Genomic DNA, 18,230 nt, shown 5'->3' with positions numbered 1-18,230 from the left:
ATTATGCATGTCTTACTTCTTATGCTCATTAAACAAAAATACTACTTATCATCATTTTAACAGCTAAAGCAGTATCAGAATACTCTGACAGCCAGTCAAATAATGATATCAGTCAACCAAGGGAAAAAATTCCATGGGGGCTGAAAAACTAACTATTCGTGTTATTTGACCTGCAAATTCTATAAAATAAATAAATAAATACAAAAAAACCATAAATTACTACTGCCATATTGACACTAGTCTGGGTTTTATATCCAATTAAAGTAAATAAAGGATTAAGAATGAGAAAGACGTCTAAGATTTCACATATTTTACCATAATTGCTCAGCAACTGGATTTTTAGCTAATAAGTAAACATTTTTTTTCTCTGCATATTCCTTTGTTCTTATTCTCTCCAATCCTAACTTTGGTTTCAGGTTCTTTAGGTATAATTTTCAACCAACTATTCCTTCTTTTATTAAGAAAACTTGAATGTTGCAGTAATTTCTAATCAAATCCTCACAGAGGGTCTCCTTGCTTTGGCTTTAGATGCTTCTACATGGTGCTCTGAATAATGTTTGTGAATGGTAATAACAGAATTGATTTGCACCATTGTTGGTTGCCTGGGTAGCATACAGCAACATTTATTTAGTAAAGTTACAGATTGAGGAAGATGGTGATGAAGTTAACAAATAAGGAATAGCAAACTTGATTCTCATGATAGTAGACAATACTGAAACCCAAGGAACTCCTGAGAGACAAATTGGGCCTAATTTATGCTGTATATGACACAGTGGTCAAGTTTCAATTTAAAGTGAAAGCAAAATTTAGAACAATTATCTGCCATAATATCTAATTTGATATGAAATATGTAGGTAAGTAAAGGCAGAAACATTTTAATTGCTAAGATCAAGTATCTATTTCCATTTGTGGATAATTCACCGTTTGTATGTGTTGTTCATTCTGTGTGTGGGTACATGTGTGTGCATAGATAGAGCTTGCTTATCCAGATAAATTAATATAATAATTGCATCAGCTATAAAACAGATTATTTCCATTTCTTTTTGAACTTGAGTTTCACTAATTTCACACTAATAAACACACTGAATGGCTACAAATGTGACCTATAAGAAAAGACTTTTATTTGTGAAAACAGCATTAAAGTTACTGCATACCAACTCCAGAATTTTAGCACAATGGTTCAATTTACATGAAACAAGGATGGAAATATACATTGCAATTCTTAGTAGGGAGAACAGAGCTTACTGATTTTTTCAAACGTTTCCATGAGCAATATCCACAGCACAACATGGCTACCTTAGGCTGCTAACCAGCAGCATCTGACACAAACTAGTATTTTTGAGTTGCCAACTAAGAGAAGTAAGTATATTGTTCAGAAATTTTAAAAGACTATCTTCTTTCTGTAAGTAAATTAAAATGAATAACATATGTTTATTCATTATGTATTCAGTTTATCTTTCTGAAGGGGACATTCATGAACTTTTTAAAGTAAGACTATTTCTCATTTTTGCTGGATTAATGGAATAAGCAGAACTTCTATTCTTATCTAGGCAGTATCTACAGAAGTAAACTAAAGCCAAGGATTGAGTAATCCTCTCTTGGTTCTATGTTTTAAAGTCAGTGAATCTAGAAATTATCATGTAATGAGAAGTTCAAATCTTTTCATTCTTAATAGCAATTATTTTGACCCAAAGTATTCAAATGTCTTAGAGCCCCACTGTTTTTTCCTTCTGCAGACACAGAAACAATAAATTAAAATATTTTTTAAATGATAAACTCATATTATTTTATATGATAGAAGATAGAGTTTCCCTTTTTAAATTTTCCTTCTAAAATGCAATCATAACAGCTAGTGGAAATTAAATTAAAATGAAAAAAATAGTAAATAAATAGATTTTAAAGTTAGATAAAGGGAAGTTTCAGTAAAATAAGCTTTTAAAAGTCTTTTGTCCTCCTATTTGCTTTTATTTCAACAAGACAGATTCCACAGGAAGTCTGAATTTTGAGGATTAATGATAATCAGGTAAACTTGATATATAATCGCTAGTTATTCTCAGTAAGTGACACCACAAACAGGATATTTTAGTTCAGCCCATCTGACTATAGTGACTAATTGAATGAGCAATGGAAATGAAGTCAACTCTTGATTTGATGCCACTTGTCTACATAACAGACTGGCTGACACCCAAAGCCCTGTGCTCAATTCTCATAAAAAACAAACTAAAATAACACAATCCTGCCATGTATCTCCTGTGATGCACAAGACATTCAGTCCAAAAGTACTTATACATGCTATCTATACTTTTCATGCCTTCAGCACAGCTATGCATAGATGTAAGGCCATAGCAATCTTATTTTATTTTCCCTCTCTGTTCCCATCTTTACTTCTCCATGAAGTACACATGCCTTAATCCCATTTAGTAGTCAATACTGTCTGTTTATATTCTTCTGTGCCCTCAAATTAGTCATAAGGTAATTGGTTCATTTTCTGCAACCACAGTATCTTCATAAAGTGATGGATTGATAATTCTGATTATCTTCAAAGTGACCCCCCCCAAAAAAAACCTTTAAAAATCAAAAGTCACCCATAAACAGGTAAGTAACCTGCAATCAGTCAAGCTGGTTATGATACACAGAGGTTCTGTAGCTCTATTACAACTGAGTAGATAGTTAAGATCAAATACTAATATTTGCTTATCTGAAGTTATGTCAGATTCCAACTGATGAATGAAAATGGGCAAGAATCAAATCGGGTTGATTTTGGCTCTCTGACTCTTTTCCAAAGGGGATGTCAGTGGGAAGGAACACAGATTACCAAGATGTTTGTAAGGAAAGCATCTTTTAACAAAGATTTAATAAATAAGTTGGATTACAAACCATATTCTAAAAGCTATATATCTTACTTTCAAATCTGAGTGCTGTGACTGAGTGCTACTGTTCTATATCTTCTGAAAAATAATGAAAAAAATATGTATATAGAGAGAGTGCAAGCACACTGTGGCTTCAGAAATACCATTGTAGCAAACAATTTTATTAATACTTTCATAAAAGTGGCATTTAGTAAAGTCTTTCTAATACCTTGATGCAATTAAAACCAAACAAAAGTCCTTAAAACCGTTCCTTTCTGTGAATTACATTAGATTTTTGTAGAATTACTTGAATATTTTTTTACAAACTAATCTAAAACACTAATAATCAAATCAGGGTAAAACCAATACAATGTGTTTTCTTTAGTTTATTTCAAAATATTGATTATAAATACATTCTTAATATATTTTCTCCCCAACTCTTTGGATGCAATAATAACAAAAAAAAACCCAAAACAAAAACTAAAACAAACAAACAAAAAAAACTGTGCTCATTTTGTACAATGTCAATGTTAAGGTCATGCAAAAGATATTATAGATTAGTATTATCGCCATACATTTCTAAATGTAATCTGTTATTTATGAAATACCTGTTGATGTTATTCATGAAGCCAGGCCCTGTATAATTTATGCATCTTTGTGGCTTAAGAAAATTAAATGTTTAAAAAAGCAACAAAATAAAGATGGTCTTAACTGATTTTCTAATTAATATATTATTCACTTTATTTATTCAGAGTGGAAAACTAAATATAGAATATAAATTGCCTTATAGACTTGAGTCACTTTACTTTAATAGCTGCTTTCTCATAAAATTACACAAAGATTTACTTTTAAAGAATTGAATCATCTTTATTGATTTCATAAAAAAATAATTTAAAACTTGATTTATCTTACACGGACACAATATATTATCTCAACCCCTTCATTGATTTCATAGGATCTAGTTTTATTTGCAACTGTTCTAACACAGTCCATACACATGAATATAATGCCAAGAAGCCCATGATGTGTCAGAACACATTAGAAATGAACACTTCTTGGATTTTCAAGATTTGAATCAAAGTTCTACTAAAAATACTGTACCAATGTACATGTCATACCTCAAGGGGTTAAACTAACATCAAGGTTATAGTTGAAGCCAACAAAATGTAGATACAGTATTTTAACTGCTCTTGTACTCAACTCAGAACTTATACCTAACTACATTATCATAAAATGTACAAGTAGAACTAATGAGAGACAGGTGCAAAATAGTACACACTGTATAATGTAGGCACAATGACTTTAGTTAAGGAAAGTATATCAGCCTTAACCAAGGATTTGTTACTTTCATTTACAATTAGAACCTCCAAATAACCACAATTAAGTTACTTTAAAAAAACACTTTTAACATTTATACCTTTCAGCAGGAGTATGAAATAGCCAATATACTACAGCAAGCTTTGAGATGGTGGCAGGTAATCTTGCCATTGACAATTCTGCAGAAACCTTGAAATATCTTCAAAACACCACCACACTGAATAAAAGGCATCATCACAATGACCTATTATCTCCAGATCATGGAGGGAGTTCTCTGGTTCCTCCCATAAGTGTCTATTTAAGATTCCTCAATCCATACTTTATTGACAGGATAAACTAAAACACTTCCTTTGAAGCCTTTGCATCTCTACCCTGTCAGTACGCATTAGGAGCCCTTTAATCCATGGATGCATGCATGCATGGTAATGGCATATTAAAAGTCCTTATGAAATTGCAGATGAAAACAAGCTGTTGAGCACATATCTTATCATTTCTTTTGAGATCAGAAAGCAATTATTTGTTCGAATTTTTTTATATTCATATAAAGTTTTCACAGACATTGTCATGAAAATTAAAATTACACATTAAAGTTTTAAGAGCACCAGCACATACATATGGAGAATTTTTTCCTATTAAAAAAATCTCCGAATTATCTATATGTGTGAATATATATCCAAATACACACACATACACACACAAATACACATACAGACACACCTACCTCCATGAACGCTAATTTTTTGTTTGTTTTTACATCTTAGAACAAACACATAAAGCCCTGAAATTAATGCTTAACAGAGGGATCGCTTATAACTTTAGCCATAATATCATTTTGGAAGCTGCACCAAAACATCTGAAATTTATGAAAAATGACTATGTTCACCTTCTTGGTATATTACTGATTAATATAGTAATTCATAAGAGATGGATACAAACACAAACATACAGGCGTACACACACACACACACACACACACACACAGGCCAAGAAGGCAATGTGTTTCTGGATATCACTTTGCCAATTAAGAGCTCCTAAAAATCTTCAATATCCCCTCTTATTAAATACTTCATTCCTTTGACCAATTTTTACATAGAACTTAACATTACAATCAAACTTGGGGGCATATCTGTTGCAGTTGCAGACTGTGAACTCATCTGAGACCAATGCAAGCATTTACAGTGAGGCTTTGACAGCCGAGCTTACCAAGATGTTTACAGTTCTACTAAATTATCTGACAGTAGTCAGAATGATGAAAGAACAGGATACTGATGCATACGATATTATTAACCTTAGTCATTAATTTTTTAAAAATATTTGCAGTGAAAACTATTTGAATTAAGCTCATAGAATCCTGAAAAGCAAGACAACTGATGGCAAATAACAACTGCCCCAGACATAATACTATAAAACTAAGGAGCCTATTTTAAAATGCACAATTGGTAACAAATCTGAAGATAATATGCTAAATTCACAAGAATAGCACAGAACTGGATTTTTTTTTGTATTTTTGTTTCTTTTTTTTTGTATGGTTTTTTTTTTTTTTTGCTTTTTCTGTTTTTAAATTTTACCTGATCACAAAGTCCAAAATATTTCTATACACATTACCTTCAGTTTCAGTTTAGTATAGTTTACTATCTAAATTTATACTTACTGATAAATTCACCGTGATCAGGAAAACAAGTCAAGCATATTAAATACATATTAAGGAGTACATACTTTCCTATTTAGTATACAAAGTACTTCATAAATATGAATTATGTTACAAAAATAGCTTTGGGTGCGCTCACACGGTAAGCACTTTGCTAATTTGGGACAACCTTTAAGGATTGTGGGTATTTCACATAACTGAGAACAAACTCTAGTGTTAGTTTAATTTGAGCCATGTTTAATTCTGATAAACATCATGTATTTCTTCAGATCACCACAAATGCTATAGAACTCATGTTGATTTTTTTTTCACTTTTAGGGTTTTATGTATAGACAGGTAATGCTTAGTGTGTTCAAATTTATTTTATAGTTATGTAATGCATGGTATATTTTAAACAAGTATTTGCACAATTTAACATTATAAATCCAGTGGTTTCAAGATGCAGGCCATAAAGATTACCAATTTACAAATACTATCGAGTGTTCTCTCTTTGCATGCTATTTTTTTTACACTTTTCAGATAATCTTTACACAGAGTTGTTACAATGCCACAAATCAAAAGGATTATTCCAGTTCCACCAACTTAATCTACGTGCAAGATGAAGGACCCAGTTGAGGTACAAACACTGGTACCAGTTTTCTTGAGTTTGCTTTACAAAGCACAAAGAGACGAAGGTTTTGCATTGGGGTACAAAACGGATTTGCCTCTTGAGGTTAAATTCAGTGTATTTTGTGTATAAAGCATCCCTTTGGCAATAGAGTTTGCAGTATCCCCACAGGACTCCACAGTATAGGTTTTATGTAGTAAAATCTATTAAGGAAAGTCTCTTCTACTTGACACATCTTTGCAGCTACAGTTAATGAGACACCCTTGGAAACACCTGCCTCTATGCCTATTGATAATATAGTATTTGGAAATTAGGAGTCAACAAAAGGCACTTTCATCATTAAATAAATGTCCTCTGTATGAAGTTAGATTGCAAGACCTATATCTTGTTCAGAGCTGTTTGCTCCTCAAGGACCTGTAGGTAGTCAGGGGAACTCTGAAGTTTTGCCTTCAGTTCAAAATACTCACTCTTCCTTTGTTCCACAACGATTTTACTGTGGTTGCCACCTATTAGGGACTTCTTGTTTTTTTTATCTTGTTGTTTTTCTGGATAGCGGATCTCAAAGCCACTGACACCTATGCTATTATACTCCTTTTTGCTTTCAAGAAAATTTTGAATAAATACATTGGAATCCCTGCTAGGGAATAATTCATCCAGCTCATCAATTGTGCTCAGTCTCTTCCTGGTATCCACATGTAATAAATCTTTCTCCTTGTCGGCAACATTTCGCATAATGACTTTCTGTCCCGGAGGATCTGAAAACATGAACCCGGTTTCTGACTCTTTCAAGCCACAGGTGTGGCTCTTGCTCATCTGTTCTATAGTTTGTGGAATGAAAGCTTCTGTGCTCAGTCCGTCCTTTTTATTGGTTTTGTGGTCATGCTTCCTTAGCTGCAGCTGCATGGAGCCACACTCAGGATTCCCCAGCCCTTCGTGTTTCACGGTAGGTTTCTTGTTGCGTCGCAGCACAAAAACAAGAAGGCAAAAAGCAACAAAAACAGTTAAAATGAGGACCACTAAGATACTTAAGATTAAAATAGATAGAGGCACGGGGCCACCAGGAGGACTTCGAATGGGACCCAATGGAGTGGTGAATGTAATAGCAGGTGCAGGGCTTGTAAATGGTGCAGATGGCTTGTTTAAAAGTTTGGGACATAAGATTTCATTTTTGAGGGACTTCAGTTCAATGTTGGCAAACTGAACAGGTGTCTCACATTTCAGTTCTTTCACAACAATTCCATCATTCAGCTTTTCCAGCCACAGCTTTAATGCCACCAAGTCACAAGTGCAGTCCCATGGGTTGCCCTCCAAGTCAATCTGTGTGAGAGACTGAAGTTGATCGAGGACCCCACTGACAGGGAGGTACATGAATTTGTTGTTCCTCAGATTCAGTCTAGCAAGGGGTGCTCCAGAAAAAATGTAAACAGGCAGGCTCTTTAAGAGATTATTATTTAAATACAGTAACTGCAAATTTGGCATGGAGTCAAAGGTGCCTGCTAAGATTTCCTTAATCAGATTGTATTCCAAATACAGATACTGCAGGTTATGAAGGCCTGAAAATATTTCCGGATAGAGTCTTTCAATCTGATTGCCATTGAGATACAACCTGCGTAAATTAGTAAGATTGTGGAATACATCTCCTTTGATCATTGTAATCTGATTGCTGCCTAAATGGAGCAAATCCAGTCCTTCGAACTCAGTGAAGTCTGAGATGTCCACATCTTTGATGCTATTGCCATTGACATGCAATTTCTTGGCATTTAAAGGTTTCGGTATCAGTTCAGACATGGACTGTATATTTTTCTCCTGGCAGTTCACGCTCAGTCCCAAGTCTGAAGGATGTGTTTTGCAAAAGCAAGGCGTCGGGCAAGGTGTTAGAGGAGGCACCCTTGTTTGGTAAGACACAATCTGACTGAGATTGCGGTTGGAGAGGGCTTTGCCTGCCACGATTCCAGAGATCTTGGAAGGATTTGTCGTTTTTGGTGGCTTGGTCACTAATCTGTGCAAGGATGTCTGTGTTGTGTGACCATTGGGAGTGGTGTAGCCATTTTCCAGTTGAGATGGAGGCAGGATACGTACATCAAAATCACTGCCTGTGCCCATGGGGCATAACTCTTGTTTGTTGGTTTCTTTTAACAGCCTTCCGTATAAGTCGCTGGGAGTTTCACAGATAGCTTCTCCTATGTAAATGTTATATGGCATGTTCTCCAGCCAAGCTTTTAAAGGCAACAAATCACAGCTACAGTTCCAAGGGTTATCTTCCAGTTGCAGTTCAACAACACGGCCAATGTGTTCCAGAACTCCAATATAGGGGAGCTTCTGGATTCTATTCCCTCGTATATCCAGATGGGTCAAAGATGCGAAACGGAAAATATTATCAGGAAGGAATGAAATCAGATTGTCATTAAGAATGAGAACTTTCAGTTTGTGGAGCTTATTGAAGGCTCCTCGTTCAATATACTTGATTAAATTGTAGTCAGCCTGGAGATACTCCAAGTTCTCTATGCCAAGGAAAGTGTCAGCTCGGAGAATCTTTAATTCATTGTTGTTCAAGTGCAACTGCTTTAATGCACTGAGCCCAAGAAAGGCTCCTCCCTCAATGTTCTGCAGTTTATTATTTCCCAGATGCAGGGATACTGCGTGTGAAAAATTCAAGAAAGTATTTGGATAGAGGATATTTAAAAAATTGTTTTGGAAGTTGAGGTGATAAAAATTAGACCAAGGTGGTTTCAGCTGATTTGGTCTGTAGACTGAAACCTTCTCACAGTTGACATAGAGCACATTCTCAACTGACACGCAGGAGCACACATTGCAAATTTCCACCGATATGTCAGAATCTGCATTTGCCGAAGAAATCAGTGCTGACAAAATCAGAAAGAGCCAAAGAAACATCTTCTTGCAATCAGCAAAGAACTTTATGCTTCTGAATAAAGATAAATAATCTAAAAAATAAAAAGAAAACATTTTTTCAATGGTCATTACTTGAAAATTTTTGTTTAAATCATATTATAGTGAGCACATGGCTATAACTACTACCTTGTATTTTTTTAAAGCACCCAAAACTCCAAATATTTGCACTCAGTTGAACAATGGTCACCAAAATTGCCACATATTTTATTTCCATACCTGTAGTTTATATAAAATTTACATGTGCTGTGTACACAACAAACAACAGAAAAGGAGATTATTAATCATACTTACATCTTAACAATCTGAATTTCTTTTTTACTTGACCTACCAAACCCTGCCCTTCCTATTTACAACTCAAATAGCCATCCCCTAGATCATGAAGTATACCATGTCCTTTGCACCACAAAGGCACTGCAATTAGTGGATATCTAAACTCTAGGCTTGTGTTAGATAGAGAAGCTGAGCAGAGCCGTATTAGGGCCCAGGTTGCAAAGGAAGGTGGCAATAGAAGGACTGGATTGCTTAAAAGTCCTATGTAGAATTTGCCCTGCAAAAAGATATGCCTGAGCTTCAGCTCATAGGTAAGCAGGCTGCCATTAATCAGTTCACTCTTATACACTGCTACCTCCAAAAGCACAGATGACCCTGTGGGTTCTAGAAAAACAACTGAGTAGGGTATGGCCAAATTTTGTTTTCAGGTGAATAAAATAAATAGCATCTAGTTGCCTGCCAGTCATCTTCCAAATAGGGGGTTAAAAGAAAGCCTATTGTCTTTGCATCCCTGAAAACAGGAGAATAACCTGCTTGCTGTAGCATTGCTTAGCTGTGTTTTCAGGCAGCCTTTCACACCTAGAACTGGCTCTCCTGCCTGTCAGGCCCTCTTCTGTTCCTTTATTTGCCACACTGAACCCAGGTCCAACTGAAGTTTGGGTCTAACGCTTATATCCTTCACATTGACCATAGACTGCCCCTGCTGAGGAAGAGGAGTTCACACACTACAATTTGAGTAGCTTAATCTGCAGAACCAGATACAGCAATTTTCTTCCTAAAGGCATCAGTTCCCAAACACAATCACAATATTATCTCCCCATGTCCCTGTCTGTAAACAAATTATAACTTCTTGGTAGAGTTCAATGTTTAGCAAATTAACCAGTTGTAGCCCACTTCTTAAATAACACACACACACACACACACACACACATTCATACACACAGTATTTCTGCCTCACAATAAATATGAAAAGGAACACAAACAGTGTGCATTCTATTGATGCAATTTTAGGTATGTGAGTCTTTTCTTTTCCATCGTGAATGGAGAGCTAGCTGCAATTTCAATATGGTTACCACCAAATATTAATTAAATAAATAAAATACCCAGAAACACACAATGAGGGAATGATGCAAAAAAAAAAAAAGTGTCACACAGAAACTCCTTTGTTTATTTTGCTCACGAGGAATCAGCTAGTGGTAAAATGGAACATATCTCAAGGTAGACAATCCATTAAGCCACCACTCAGGAAAATTTGCATTTTAAATAGTTTGGTATCAAATATAGCCAACACTGCTGAGATGCTACTTAGCTGCCATATAAAGGTGCATTTCCCCTATTAACTATGAATGTAAGATTGAAATTTCAAAAAGAACTCACAATTCTTAAGTATGACATCACCCAAGCAAACTTTAATTGTAAAATCAAAATTTCACTTGATCTTTTTTACCTTGATGTGATTTTCAACAGCTATTTTGGTTCAGTTGAGTCATTTCTTGTTACTAACCATTACCACCCCCACCCCAAAAATGGGAAAACCAAAAAGCAACCAAACTAGAAAATAAAACAAATAAAAACCACCACCACCAACAACAACAACAACAAAAATCGAACCCAAATTCCGTACAAAAACAAGAACCAGCAGCATCAACAGATCTGAAAATGCATAAGGAGCTCTCCTCTTCCTAATAATTTCTACTTTAAGCAGCAAAGGGGAAAAAAGGCACAAGGACAAGCTAGGAAGTTGCCTAATACAGCTCTTGTGAAACAGAGGAAGCCGAAAGCAGCTGGAGGAGCAGGCAAGGAAGAGCGAGAGTCTGTCCGCCAAGGAGAGAGGGATAGAAGCACTGAAAGGGCAAGAGACATGGAGAAATGGAAAATGGAAAAAAAAAAACTCAGAGAAGGAAGCTAGAAAGAGGATAAAAAGGGATACTGAATGTAAACGAAAAAAATACGCACATTGACATGGCACCGCTAAAGCATGCACTAAAATTGTGGGGGGAAAAAAGGGCAAAAAAGAAACAAAGTACGAGTTGGGTACCAAGAGCCATCTCTCAGGCTGCCAAGAGCAGTCTGTCTCCTTGTCTTTCCGTCTTTCTGTGCCCAGCAGGACGCTCAGATTCCGCTGCCGGCCAGACTGCACAAAACCTAGCCCTACCACAATTTTGGCATACACTAACAGAGCCCCGCCTGGCGCTCAGCGCCCAGGAGGTGGGAGCTTGCCTACCGGGACACAGCACAGGCAGCAGCGTCGGTGGATCGAGGTGGCTCCCCCGGAGCTGACATGGGAAACCTGCGGGTCCCCCTCTGGCAAGGGTAGAGGTGTAGGGAGTCCACCGAAGAAAGACTCTGTCGCTACCGTCCCCTGTGCGCTACTTCGGGCCGGCGACGCAGTTGGAGGAGCCACTGGCGCTGGCGCGTACCGCAATGTTTTGCCGCAACCCGGTGCCCGGAGCCGGCGCGCAGCCCCCTCCCCGGTTCCTGGTCCAAGCAGCAGCCTCGCGGGCAGGGTGGCGGAGGCGGGGTACTGCGCGAGATGTCGCGGGGGCCTTCAGCCCGGCTGCGCACACATTTCCCAGCGCGCTCTCGTCCCACAAGGGGTAGCTGCTGGAGTTTCCTTTGGCCTTTCTAGACCTTGGGGTGCAGTGCGTTAGGAAGAAAAGAAGATAACTAGCCCCGGTCGCAAGGGCGATGGCACTGGGACGTCACCGATCCGTTTGCCACAGGCAGAGTGACCCAGTCGCTACGTGGCCGCGGGAGAAGGCTCAGGCTCCCCTTGCCCGCCACCCCCCTCCCATGGCCAGCTTCACAAAACTGCTCACCAAGCCAGAAATCAGCTCAACATTTAAGCGCCTTGCAAAGTCGCGCTGCGAGCGCTGGACCCGGCTTTGCAGGGCTTTTAGAGTTACCCACCGACTCCTCCTTTCGAATTCCCATCTTGGCGAGTCCCAGCAATCTCAGACCAGCCCGTGGGCCACTGCCTGGAGCCCCACATCTACGTCCGCGCAGAGTGCCTGAGAGTAGGGTGCAGAAAACAAAGCCCAGCACAGCGCAGCGGCCCCACCAGCCCGAGCTGCCAGATGCCAAAGACCAGGACACTTTCCCTGCCACCCCCGCCGCCCAGGGGGCAGGGATGCTAAGGGCACCCGGATTCCTTCGGTCCTCGGGGACAAGCGACAGTTCTGTGGGCAAGCAAGTGGGAGGTGTGTGTGGGATAGCTAACACATCCACTTTGGCCACGCAACCGGCCCCAAACCAACAGGACTCAAACTAAAAATAATAAGCTACCTGCCTCCCTTCACGCGGGCGCGCGCACACACATACACATGCGCGCGCGCACACACACACACGCGCGCGCACACACACACACACACACACACACACACATACACGGACACACAATGACAATCCGTGCTGGGAAGAGAACGCCCGTGTCGCTGCAGCTCGTGCAGTCCTCAATGGAATTTCACCCACCTCTGGAGCCCAGCGCCTAATGCGGAGCCCTTCGCGCCACGACTGGAGCAGCAGTTTCCGCGATTGTCTCTACGTGATCTGGGATCCAGCTTTTCAGCGCCCGCTCGCGGGTCAAACCCACCGAGCAGCCCTAGCAGGCGAGCAAGCGGGCAGCGGCGCGCGCGCGCACCCGGCCAGACACCGCGCGCGCACCCAGACCCTCGCACACGGGCTGCACCTTTACATACACGCGCTGAATCCCCGCCCCCGCCCCCGCCCCCGCCCCCCGGCACTCACGCAGCCCTCCCTCCCAACGCTCAACCACTTCGACCCCCCCCCAACATTCCGGATCCGCCAGTCCCCTACCCCAACACCCCCTCTTGATTCCTCTTCTACCCACACACCAAGAAAGCCAGCGCGCTTTCCTTCTGGCATCCGCCCCCTCTTTTACCTAAAACACCCCTAGGGAGGAGCGACCCCTATCCTCAGGAATAGAGACCCCAGTTTCCTAACGCTGGCGCACTAGCCTCCATCCACCCCCGCCACCACACACGCACACTACAGTCTTTTCTCTTCCCCAGTCTCCTAATAAGGAACACACACACACACACACACACACACACACACACACACACACACACACACACGGAGTGTTCCTTTGAGAGAGCAATCAAGAACCCAGGAAAAGCCAAAGAAACATTGGAGAGCTGGGGGGAGGGGAGCCAAGGGAGATAGGGTCGTCGAGTCTACGCGGAATTGAATAATTCCAGGATGGAGGGGGGTGAGTCAACAACAATGACATTCAAATACGACAATCTCACTTGGGTTTTGTATCTCCGGTAAGGTACCTTTGGCTAATAGTCACCATGCAGATCTGAGAGCTCCGAGAATACTTCTTGGTAGCCGGCGATCCTGGATGGAGCCTTCTTGGGACCAGTTTTCTGGGATCCAGTAGTATTCGCACTCCCCCTACCTGTCTGCGTGTAAGGGGCCGGGGGCTTTAAGTGTGAGGCTTTAGCTCAAAGTGAGACTATTTAGTAGAGTTAGAGGCAGATGGGTTAATCCTCCGCATTTTAGAATTCTGAGGGCACTGGGCATTTGGCATAAAACGGGTTAAGCAGGATGATTAGGGAACTGGGGGTGGGGAAAGGGGTAGGGGGAAAAGGGGTGTGGGAGTGGGAGAGACACCGCACTTGCGACCAAAAGAAAAAAAAAATCTGCTCTGGCTACTGAGCATGCCCAGTTCCCAGCTCAAGCCCTATAAGGGAGGCATTGTGTGCGTTCCACTTCTCCGGGCTTTGGTGGTGACCAGGAGGGGATTTAGATGGGGGTGGGGGGCTGGGGGGTAGATAGGAGACTTTAGGGAAGCGGGTGGGGGAGATCAGTTTTGAAGCTGAGGGACTGAGCTGGAGGGACCTTGGAGAGGGAAGGGGAAGGGCCCCCACGGGATTCATTGGGGAGACAGAGGTGAGGAAATGAACTAAGAAAGTCACTTCAGTAAGCCCCTTATTGTCTATATCAAAGGAGCTTTAGTAGCTGAGTCTGAAATATCCAGAGGCTGCAGATCCAGCCTATGGATTTTCTAGGCCCCTTATACCCATTTGTCAGTGCTGCCATGAAAAGGTAGGAATAACCCCAGGGAGGGCGATGTTCAAACCAGTTTAATGAAGATTGATAATTTAGTTAATAAACTTAAGAAAACAAATAAACCCGGGGAAGGGGTCAGAGGACTTTTGCTGTCATGCTTGCCTTTTCAAATACCTGGCTTACCTTTTGCTCCCTACCTCCAACCATGCTGTTTTTATAGGGTGCTTGGCTAAGAAGAACAACTCTTTCTTTACTTTGTGTCTTTGAGAATAAACTGGCTTTAGGTAAATGGGGCCAAGTCATAACCAGGAAGTATTTCCCTGGTACACCTGGTATCCCGTTTGCCACATTTCAAATACTGCAGCCAGCTGATTTCTTCAGGACCCATGTTCTGCCCACTTCACTTATTCAGATTCCATTGAGTATTGCCAATATCCAGAGATGTTTTCTTTCTTTCTTTCTCTCTCTCTTTTTTTTTGTTTAAAAATGAAAAACTCTTTAAGCTAAAACTAGCAATAGCTTTGAAACCAGAATTTGGCTGTCTGCCTGAACTCCTACAGTTAAACATTTACCATTGATGTGTAAAGGTCCAAATCTAGGCAAAAATATCTGATGGGCAAAGGGTTTATTATATTTTTGTCAATAATGTCCTATCTTCTATATTGTCTGTAATATCTGTTCATATATACTTTATCATTTTTGCCATTTTCATCATTTCATGAAACTGCCTTCAAGTTATATTTATGCAAATGTTGGTTGGGAACAGCATGTATACAGAGATGCACATACAATATTTAGGTAACTATGCATATATAGGCATATTTCTTTATGACCTTAGCAAATAGTGCATCCTTTATAAAGAACCCTTTCTTCACCCCCTGTCCCATTGCCTTGAAAAATTTCATCTTCTCTTTTGAAAACAACCTAGAGACAGAAATTGAGTGGGAAGCAATGGTAAAATGTGCTGTATTCAATGTGAAACCCATTATGAAATAGTATTGCTTATTGAAACACTAAAGGATTGGTCCATAACAACATATATACTTGTGCAGCTCCTCTTAGTGAGGTGAAATGTTTCCTCCATAGGTAACAGCTGCAGTGTGTTGAAAAATCCCATCACTGTTGTATATTTGAACAAAACAGATCCTTCTAATTAAGAACTCACATTTGCATTATATTGCATAATGCAATTTGGAAGTGGTAATGGATACCAAAACAAGTTGGCATTTATTCTAAATGCAAAGGATTCAGGAAGCTACAATATATTTTATCAGGATAGGTGAATTGTTTGTCCTTTACTATAAATGTTAACAAGATTCAATAGAATGAGCAAAAAAATTACCTGAAAATATAATGCACAAAGTACCATGATAGCTGAAAAGGCCAGATTTGGACAGTAAATATCAGATGATTTAAATGCCTATCTTTATTCAACTTTAAAAACTGTTCTGAGACTTGGATATATTTAACTTTAATAACTGTGTAATGCTATTTTTTTCATATGGGTATGAAAGCAAGTGTAGCTAGAACACTGATAAATTGCCATTAATAATAATGCAAAGAATTTATCAATGATTAACATTCAACTCATTAAAATGGATGTTTAAAAAATTAAGTGGACACAATGTAAAATACAAGAAAAAACTTCCATGTTTTATGCTTCTTTTACTTTTAAAGTAACTTAAAAATTCAATCCTCGAGTCCTACAGTCTTTTTTCCACCACCTAGATCTATATGTGACATCCACAAAGAAGAATAGTGAACTAAGGGAAATTGCTAGCTTTAAAAAGGAAGTAAATACATAAAAAAACAAAAGTGTTAAGAAAACTCTAGCAATATATATGATGATATTGAACCAAAAACAAAGTTGATGTTCCTCAAACGTATGAATGTAAAACTGATAAAATTTGTAATAACCTTTTTGAGTTTCTCCAGATGTTCTATTGAGCTTAATCTTGGCTTTGCAGGAATATACCTGGAACCATAGGGCTATTCTGATATATTGTGCCTCCTTCCTTCAGGGAAAATAAACAATTGCACCAGGAATTTCAACAAGATCTCGAATATTCTTAATTCTAAAGGCAGTTTAAGTCATTAAAACACTATGAACACAAAATGATTATCATGCCAATGAGTCTTGACCCTAATCAGTGGTCTTTACCTTTCTTAATATCCCTTATTTATTTTACCTTGTCTTACTACTATTTAGCCTTAACTTTTGTATCTAGGTGTCATAGATCACTCAATTTAATATTGAAGATTAATTTATCTTCTGGCATTTTAATAATCATGAACTTGGCATTTTGTATTTTTTGGAATACAAAAAAAAAGTTCTTAGGTTGTTAATACATCTGGGAATAGCCATTTCCATGATCAAATAAGTTTAAAAGATCCTTGGTTCCAAACAGCTAGCCATATTTCTTAACTTTATAAACATTTAATTATATTAAAGTGAATTTTTATCTACCAAGGGAAAATGATATGATACATAAGATTTAACAAACTGATTTGTCAGTAGAACCCATTTTTTATTATTACATTGTGAGAAATTTGGACTAGTTATATTTATTTATTTATTTATTTTGCAAATTTTGTAGAATGTAAGAGCTGAAAGAGCTTTCAGGTCATATTTTAACCCATATAATGGTAGCTACTACCTATTGAATGCTGCTGCTCAGTCATGTTGTCTACAAATATTATTTTATTTAGTCCTATAAGCAAGGGGAAAAATCATTATTCTTCTTTAAAAAGGTGTTCAGGGGGGCTGAATAACTTGTCTGAGCTTACATCCTGAATAAGTGATAGTCAGATCTTTCAGGTCTTTCTGCTTCTCCACAATTCTTTTCCAGTGGGGAATCAAGACACTTTTGACTTTGAAAGCAGAATAGATTTGAAAGCACAATGGATTTTACAAATGTAAATACTTGGGACATAAAAGTTTGCTCATATTAAAGTGTCAATACTTAGCATAAGAATAAACTAATAAAAGACGTGAAAAAAAACAGTTCTCAACTATACATGATAGAGCATCTTAAATCAACTGGTTTTAATTCGGGAATCTTTGATGATGTCTCAATTGTCCCTAACAAGGGACAATTTTGCTACTGCCAAATGGAAGAATATAAAGGAGTAATGTTCTTCCCCAGACTTATACCAGAGTTAAGGCAAAAAAAAAATGTTATCCAATAGGATACCAAATGAATTGGAAAATATGACGTTAGTTGATCATTTAATTATATCAACTACCTTGTTCTTCCTTTCCCCACAGACTTCATTATGGTACAGTAACCTGTTGTCCTTTTCAGAAGCTAAGGTGTCAGTTGTTAACAAAGTCTGTCCACTCCAGTCAGTGGCTGATTTGTCACTTGATATTTCATTCACAAGTTATTATTTCTAGAAGAAGAATAATAGTGTGTGTTGTGTTGAAGGATCATGGTAATTTTAGCTTATCAGTAGTACTTGTTCATTTGGGTCACTAGTACCACCTATACTGTCTTTAATGTCATTTATCCTAAGCCACATATTCTCACATAATAGCATCTCTGTTTTATTTTCTTTCTTTTGTCCTCTATTTGGAGAAATCACATCTTAC

The 18,230-nt window shown here is 38.6% G+C and overlaps 1 protein-coding gene across 3 annotated transcripts; it reads right to left on the bottom strand.

Moving 5' to 3' along the window:
• Nucleotides 1–1,099: 1,099 nt before the first annotated feature.
• On the bottom strand, nt 1,100–14,223 carry Slitrk4 (SLIT and NTRK like family member 4). 3 transcript variants are annotated; one of them, XM_005325151.4, is made up of 2 exons: nt 13,900–14,223; nt 1,100–9,363 (listed from the first exon to the last, which is right to left on the bottom strand). In XM_005325151.4, the coding sequence occupies exon 2, from the start codon at nt 9,311–9,313 to the stop codon at nt 6,800–6,802; it is 2,514 nt and encodes an 837-aa protein (XP_005325208.1). In that variant the 5' UTR covers nt 9,314–9,363; nt 13,900–14,223; the 3' UTR covers nt 1,100–6,799. The 3 variants fall into 3 exon arrangements, with proteins under 3 accessions (XP_005325208.1, XP_005325207.1, XP_040142352.1); XM_005325150.3 differs by lacking the exon at nt 13,900–14,223 and adding an exon at nt 13,073–13,290; XM_040286418.2 differs by lacking the exon at nt 13,900–14,223 and adding an exon at nt 11,826–12,977.
• Between the last annotated feature and the right edge of the window lie 4,007 nt (nt 14,224–18,230).

This window comes from Ictidomys tridecemlineatus, chromosome X (assembly GCF_052094955.1).
Source record: "Ictidomys tridecemlineatus isolate mIctTri1 chromosome X, mIctTri1.hap1, whole genome shotgun sequence".
NCBI classification, from domain to species: domain Eukaryota; kingdom Metazoa; phylum Chordata; class Mammalia; order Rodentia; family Sciuridae; genus Ictidomys; species Ictidomys tridecemlineatus.
Note: the sequence above shows the minus strand (reverse complement) of the source record. Positions and strands in the feature narration are given on the sequence as shown.

What these genes read in the sequence shown, in the direction of transcription:
- Slitrk4 (XM_005325151.4), bottom strand. Translation starts at nt 9,313, where the DNA reads ATGTTTCTTTGGCTCTTTCTGATTTTGTCAGCACTGATTTCTTCGGCA.